Below are 7,878 nucleotides of genomic sequence, written 5' to 3' on the forward strand. Positions count from 1 at the left end.
CGACTTTACTGGAGGAGGTACGGGCGGCGCTGGGCATGGGACAGGCTGGGGAAAAGGGGATCTGGAAAGGGAAAGGGAAGGGGAAGACGGGCAGCGCGGACCCCAGGACGGCCACGGACGAGGCGGCTCTGGAGGCAGCGGTGGATCGAGCGGACGCCCTGCAGAAAAGCTACCCGGACAAAGTGGAGCCGTTTGGGATGACTAGCGAGTGCCAAGTCCATGCGCGCGCGCTGGAGGAAGAGGTAGCAGGCCTGGTGGAGGAGGCGAGGGAAGAGGTGGCGGCTGCGCTGAAGGCTGCCCTGCAGGTGCCGCTGCAAGAGATCTGTAAGGTGGTGGTCGAGGCCAAGTGCCCGACGATTTACTCCGCCCGCGGCCTTCGCGCCACGGTGCAAGGCGAGTGCGGGAAATGGGTCAGGAGGCACGATGCCGTGGGGGCCGCGCTCTCGTCCCGCATGCTGAAGCGGGTCCTGCTCCGCTTCATCGATGAGGAGCTGGGGGAGTGCCACGCGCAGGTGAAAGAGAGAGAGGTCGAGTGGCGAAAGCGATGGGTGCGGTTGGGCATAACAGTTCTGGTTGTCGTCTCTGCTACGCTCGTTCTCATGCTTCTCGGAGCTATGGGCAAGCTTCCAGCGATGGTGATGGAGGAAGGGGAGGAAGGGGAACGTGACGGGGTGATGAGTATGGAGGGGGAGTACGAAAAAGAGGGATTGAGTGGCATGTTGGGCGTGAGTTCCCCCACCCTGGCTCGACGACGACGTCGCAGTAGTATTCTGGGATTGCTCTCTCCTTACAAAGGTAAGTAGGAGTGAAATATCCGTGGTCACTGTCAATATCTCGTCGAGAAAGAACAACGAGGAGCTGGCATCGGAAAGTCTGGGAAGAGTAATAAAAGCGCAGATTAAATTGAAATGAGGCGAAAAGTTGCATATATTGCTATTGTCATTGTGGCATCAAAACAGTTCGTTCGAGAAAAGGGGAGCACAATCGACTAGAAAAAAAGTGAGTTGTAAGGAGACCAGTGGAAAGCTTTAAGGAATCAAGGGGTGTGTGGTTCAGTGAGTCTGAGTGAAAAAAAATGCTTCTGTCCATTATTACGTCATGAAATACACTTAGTTTTCGCCCCTTCTTGCTTGTTCTGCCTTCGACTTACATTTCAACAAAGCTTATTAAAAAGAAAAACTGCAAGGGAAAAGATGGGAGCGTACCGTCGCATGCACAATTCACGCAATATTCGGCCTCTCTCCGAACAGTCCCACAAAGCCTATATATTTTCGGCAGATACATGATTTGTAATTCATATGCCGACTTATTGGTACATTGTAAATGTTGCGGCATTGGCCATTAGATTTGCGGCTCGAAAGGTGTGGAACGCCTGGGGGCCACGAGAAGGACTGTATGCCGCCATGTTTGATTAAAGCAATCGAGGCGTGTCCCATCATTTTCTTCTTTACGATGCGTCGCCTGCTCTTACCGGGTGCTTTTCTATCCATGCTCTATCACGGGCATTAATCACTAGATGAAAGACGCGATGTTTCATGTTCTCCTGCGGCTGAGTGCGAGAGCCGGGACTGGGACATGATTCCATCCCAGTGGACACGCTTTCCTCATTTCCTCCTATTTTTTCCTTCATACTATGTGCTTTACTCTGTAGGAACTCGCTTTGCTATTTTGGCGCTCCGGTCCTGAGTTCTTGTCGTGGAGATTCCTTCTAAAAGTACCTCCAATCATCATGGTAAACTTCCCCTTCACTTGTCACACGCTACCGTATATTCCCTCCAAACTTTGCTTAGAGACTTCAGTCTTTGCGTTTCTATTCTGCTACTCATATTTATGTTTATGTCAAAGCATTTCTGCTGCTATGATTTCTCATGTCGTTTTGTGGATGAACATTCCTTGTTGTCATTCAGTGGAGCGCACATGTGCCTGCACGCCCAAGTCTTGCCGCTGCTCTTCCAGTCCACCAGCACAGCTCTTTCCTAGGCCACATCCCTCTTTAAAACTTAGACGATGAAAGTCTACATGTGTTCTCTTTCCGACAAATAATTTCGCCCATGCTGTTTCGCTGTTATCTTCTCTTCCCCCGACCTTCTCATCCTCTTTCAGGATTTTCAAGGGCAAAAACTATCGGAGTATTTATATTACTACCTCATTGTACTCTGCGGCGCGGCTGGCTGGATTTACGGCTACATGCAACAGTCCTTTCTCCCGACGTTTTATGCATGGGCGGTAGGCCTGGCTCTCTCTTTGATCGTCTGCACGCCGGACTGGCCTTTTTACAATCGACACCCCGTAGCTTGGCTGAAAGAATTCCCACGCCTGTCTTCAGGGGGGGGGGATAAGAAAGATTGACTTCGGCAACGTACTAACAGGCGTAAAGAAACAACAGAAGACTGCTATGGCACGTCCTTACTGGCGAGCGGGACTGGAATTTTGTTTGTCTCTCTCTGCGGGTATGCACCGGTGCTGAAGAAATTTCATGGTATCCATATCCTGTCGAAGACACAAGTGAGTGTGTCGACGGAAAACGCGCTCATAACGATATTTGACATGCTGAAGTATCTGAGGAGGAATCATGCTCTCCATCGAATTCGTCAGTGAGGAGTACTGTGGATTCTACCTTTTCAGCCCAGTGAGCTCGCTTTTTTATCTCATTTCTTTTCGTTAGACAATGTATGCGATGAGCATTACGAGCGTGTACAATTTCTATAGTAGTGTGCACATGTTCGCGATTGCGTCGTACATGGGGCAACATCGAAAGACAGCTTACATTTTTCGAGCCTCCTGTTTTGGTGTTACAAATGAGTAAAGAGGAGGTGGGTGATTAAGCAATTTTTAAAAATCTGTGCGCGAGCAGGAATAAATTCTTGTAAGCGTCGATGCGCGCAACTGACCATTGTGTTGCAGCATCGTGCTGCAGCAATCTTTCTCCCCTTTCCTTCGAAGATGTCATTTTATGACCAAAAGTTACATTTTTAGATATTATAAAGTAGAAAGTTTAATCAATCTGTCATCTCCCATCGCGAGCTATATGCAGGCTTTTTCTTGCTGCTCTAGATCTCCACACAGGCCTCAACATAAAATCTCCTTCATGGTATCTGCTCGTGTCTGCCAGGGCGTGCATCTAAGAGCATCTGCTAGAAAATAGCCAGTGTATAATTGGCTTCTCGCATCACTATTATTTTATCCATGTTTGCCGCGAATAACGAGATTTAAAGCCATGCCTGGAATGCGGACAACGCGTATGTATCGCCGAGACACGTAAACAACTTCAACGCACAAAATAACGCGTTGGAGAGACGCGGTACTTCCTTACCATCGTATTCTTGTCTTATTTGAGCCTATTCCACAGTGATAACAGTATTCTTTCATTACACATATTGAAATTATAAATCTCCGGCTTTTATCGTTGAAGTTTTCAGTAGAATGATCTCAGAAGTGACGGAGTTTTCAAGAGATACTACCGCGATGTCTGAGGTACGTTTCTTCATGCCATGTTAGGGTTACCGCATTGAAACGTCTGATTATATTCACTCGGAGTGATGCCTCTTTATTGTGACAATTTCTTACCTTTGCATGATTATGGGCAGTACGGAAGTTTTGCGAAGAAAACCAGAGTCGGAGCTGCAACGGGCGGGCCTGTAGCAAAGTGTCCATCTATCCTGTCACTCGCTCTTCTCGTGGTCCTCACACTGGGATCATGTAATGCTTTGGTGTATAAAATCATGTACCAAGTCTATGGTTCTGATGGCGCGTTTTTTGTTTCGACGGGCGTCAACATTTTGTACATTATCTACGGCGGGCTTTTGCTGTACCCTCGGATGCTTTTCACTGATAGCATCACGCCCGCTATGAAAGCCCTGCCGAAGCGCCGATTCATAATAATGGGATTCCTCGACTGTTGCGGCACATTTCTCGCGGCGATGGGTGCCGTCTATACGCCAGGGAGTGTGCAAACCCTCCTGAACCAGACGCTCATCCCGACCACCATGATCGTCTCAGCCTGCTTCTTGAGGACACACTTCTCCAACGTCCAATTAGCAGGGGCGGCCCTGGTTCTGATGGGGGCCGCGGTCACTGTCCTGCCTGCCTTTGTCACGGCGGAGAGCGATAGCAACAATGGGCATGGAGCGAGCCCTTCTCAATCTCGGTGGTACGCGAACCTGGTCTTTTTCGCCAGCAACCTCCCAGTGGCGTGCTCCCAAGTGGTAGGGCTCCTGGGTTGGGATCTCACTTGCGTGTCACTTGCGTGGATATCGATGGGAATTTGTAACGAGGGGCGCGAGTGGATGCACCAAACTCGTCTCCATTTTCACCTCGTCTTTACCTTGATGGCCATGCACCTTTCATTAGCCGGGGAAGAGGAGCGAAAGCGCCGCGAAGCAACAATCTCTCACCCCCCTCCTTCTACTATCTTTTTTTTCGCACGCCTCCCCTAGTACAAGGAGAGGGCCTTCAAGCGGGACAGGGTTGATGTCCTGTACCTGACCCAATGGGTGTCTGTCTTCCAGTTCTTCTTCGGCCTGGCCCTTGCTCCTCTTCAAGCCCTCCCTGGCATCGGCAGCGCCCACGGCGTCCCTCTCTCCTCCATCCCCACCGCATTCCTCGAAAGCTGGGACTGCTTCCTGGAGAAACCCACCTCCGTGTGTCACGGTCAGTGGCCCGCCCCCTCCCTCCTCCTGCTCGCCTTCTGCGCAGTCAACCTTGTCTTCAACACGGGAGGACTCTACGTCTCTAAGCACGGCTCCGCTGTTCTCAACGTGATCACCTACGCGGTTCTTCTCCCCGTGACCACCCTCATCTTCTCTTTGCGGCCCCTCATGGGTGCCTTCACAGAGCCCCTGTCGGCGAGCACGGTGTTGGGCTTGCTCCTGGTGCTCCTGGGATTTTATCTCTATCAAGAGCCAATGCTATGGCTGGGGAGACGCGACCACGGAAAAGGCGTAGATGGGGGGGACGAAAGGGTAAGGTGCTCAGGGAAGGACTGGAAGAGGATGGAGGGGGAGCGGAGACGGTGGAGGAGGAGGAAGAGGAGGAGGAGGATGAGGAGGAGCAAGGCACTATGGGCATACACGTGCCTTCCTTTCAGGAGCGTGTGGTGGCAGGCTTGGGTCCAGCCATCTATCAGGCTCATACACAGGGGCATCCCTACCAGTTGGTGCCTCCAATGGTGAATGTAGGGGTCTCTGATGCTTCCATTTTTAATGGGGAGTGATGGGGAAGTTGTACAGAGCATGTAAAGCAACAGGACAGAAACGCAGCGTATACATCGCTATCACATTTTCTAAGACAATCTTATACGACATCTCATTTTGAAATTCGGCTGCGGGACCGGAGTTCTCTTATACCCATTTCTTTTGCTCATTGCCCTTTTCAAGTCTACCTTTTCCATCCATACATACCTCATCCAAAATCCTTTCATTTTTTCTTCACATGCTCTATCGTGCTGCACTTTTTCCAGCCTCCGGATGTTCTTTCAGCCATTTGGGGCTGTATGAGGCAGGTATTGTATCGATCAATGCAGCCATAATCAGATCGTTCTCGGTCAAACCTCCTACCGCGTGTGTGTACAAGACCACTTCTACTTCCCTGTAGCTCGTCAGGTGTAAGTCTGGGTGGTGGCCTTCGCACTCAGCGACAGCTCCTACTGCATCTATAAAAGCGAGGGCAGCGGCGAAATTTTTGGCCGTGAAAGAACGAGAGAGTCGCTTATGATCTTTACTTAGACGCCACAAAGGGAGTGAGGGGAGGACGGCTTGCACGCGCTCGATCGACAACGCTGGAAGTCCTCCTTCGCACGGAAGGCAATGCTTTTTTGCGTCACGAGTGCACGAGGGCGGGCTGACTTCAGGAGCAGATTCGCTCATGCTATTGCAATAAGAGGTAGATAGTGCAGCAGGGGAGAAGGACACTTGGAAAGCTGCGCTTACGGCAACAAGGACCACGCAAGGTGTTGACAGCAAAAGCTGACGCATGCACTGCCAATGCACTATGAATGAAAGGTGTGTTAGCCGGGAGAAAGGGCCGCCAAGCATTTGTCAAAGAGAAAGATAACCAGGCGTGCCGCACGGAGGCACCGTCATGATGCTAGCGAGACGATAACAGGGCTACTGCAGGAACATAAAAGAAGGCTGTACGTCCCCACGTATGCGTGAAAGGAAACATTGCCTTTCACGCTATTCGCACGCGCCTTTCGAGTATATAAGTTGAAACTCATCACAACTATGATCAATTCTGCTAGAAAACGCAGAAAGAAGTTGTTTGGGTTGTTTTGTGCGGTGACAGTCGCGTCTTCAACGCAAAGTGGGCTGCAGCTGCCTCCCTGCTTTTCTCAAGCATAATTCAATTTATGGAGACTAAGCTCCGTCGCCATCAACGCTCAGTGTGTAGCATTTGTATCTACAGATTCAAGATGATTGCATAAGCTGGATGTTTATGGTACCTAACAAGGAGCGGACGGGTGGACCATTTTACGTGAAGCTACCTGCCACGGCAACAACAGCACCGTCTGAAAGCTTTTTGAAAAGAGGTCTCATATATTTTGCAAGTAAGTCATTAACAAGGAATAAACCTCATCAAGAATTTTGGAAACCGAAAATTTAAGAGGTAGATGCATCACATGGGGAACAAGAGGTGCTATCTTCGGTTTCTTCACATCGTCGACACCTTCTCTCGACTCGGAGAGATCAAGTTGATGGCTTGATTTGTAGGCCATGACACTCACAGAATAGATGTAACCATACATCAAGTGGTGTGTTCGAGTCACAGAAGCCAAGCTCGCCGAGTATTTCAGATTAGAATTCTTTTTTACGGTGTGGCATCGCTTTCACAAGTCTAAGTCCTCTTTATACGCTCAGTGATTGACACTCGCGTTCAAACTACCTGTACATATCCATACACAGTTATACGTGTTTCCTGGTTCCATCTTATCACTAGAGATTGACTCATGCCCTCTTCGGTAAGGGACCTTGGAACGCCGAAGCAAAAGGAAGTTTATACCGACGTTCCTTCGCACTTCTTCTTTGGGCTCGGTCACCACACAGATCTAACACACGGCCAGGCAACTTTCTTTTTGCCTCAATTTCTAAAGTACTTCGTAGCCTCCACCCCCCTCAATGCATGAACACCGTGCTCGCTGAATGCTTCGCTCTAGCTGAGAAAAAAGGAAGGTTGATCGCCCAAAGACACCAAAATAGCACGACCTCCGTTCCAGCGTTTCTCCAACCTTGCCAAGAGGAAGCGCCCGGCACATCCTACATAGTCTCCGGCTCATTGCGACACCTGGAGCCGACGCTTGAAGGCTTGAAGGAGCTGGTCTTTACCGGCCGCATCCAATTTCCCTTGACCCACCAGCCACTCATTGTACTGTTCGACGCCAGAACGCATGGCATGAGAAAAACGTGAGTTGAGTCCATCCTTCTTAACATGCTTGCAAAAGACAGCTTCCCGTCTCCCCTCCAAAATGCCCCCTCCGTTTACCTGCAGAAGCTCCTTGCTCACGTGCTGGAGGACAGGCGCCTGCCCGTTGTGCCGCAACGTGAGCTCGCAGCGTGGAAGCCGCCAGGGCTCTCCATCCACCTGTACGCCCCCACAGAATATACCGCGTAAGTCAAGGCTTTATCACTACTTTCGATGCACACGATTGCTTAGCAGGTTCCACAGACTTTGATTCACAACACGCAATTGACGACCCTGCTCCTCTGTGCCCAACCTCTGCTCGTCCCGGCATGGTACGCACCTGCCCCGGCAAGAAGCTCTTTGTCCTGATCCGTACTTCCTTTGCTTGCGCCAGTCGAAGCGGTCGATCCAAACCAACCCGTATCCTTCCGAGGTGCAGCACGCCTGAAATGGCCACCACCTCCAAATACCCGTCGTCAAAGC

The 7,878-nt window shown here is 50.5% G+C and overlaps 1 protein-coding gene across 1 annotated transcript; it reads right to left on the bottom strand.

Moving 5' to 3' along the window:
• Positions 1 to 5,169: 5,169 nt before the first annotated feature.
• NGA_2114910 (transcriptional coactivator pterin dehydratase) lies at positions 5,170 to 5,990 on the bottom strand. Its single transcript, XM_005855861.1, has one exon. It carries the CDS (start codon positions 5,970 to 5,972, stop codon positions 5,436 to 5,438), a length of 537 nt encoding a protein of 178 aa, XP_005855923.1. The 5' UTR covers positions 5,973 to 5,990; the 3' UTR covers positions 5,170 to 5,435.
• Positions 5,991 to 7,878: the final 1,888 nt, after the last annotated feature.

This window comes from Nannochloropsis gaditana (genome assembly GCF_000240725.1).
Source record: "Nannochloropsis gaditana CCMP526 unplaced genomic scaffold scaffold082, whole genome shotgun sequence".
NCBI lineage: Eukaryota > Eustigmatophyceae > Eustigmatales > Monodopsidaceae > Microchloropsis > Microchloropsis gaditana.

What these genes read in the sequence shown, in the direction of transcription:
- NGA_2114910 (XM_005855861.1), bottom strand. Translation starts at nt 5,972, where the DNA reads ATGCGTCAGCTTTTGCTGTCAACACCTTGCGTGGTCCTTGTTGCCGTA.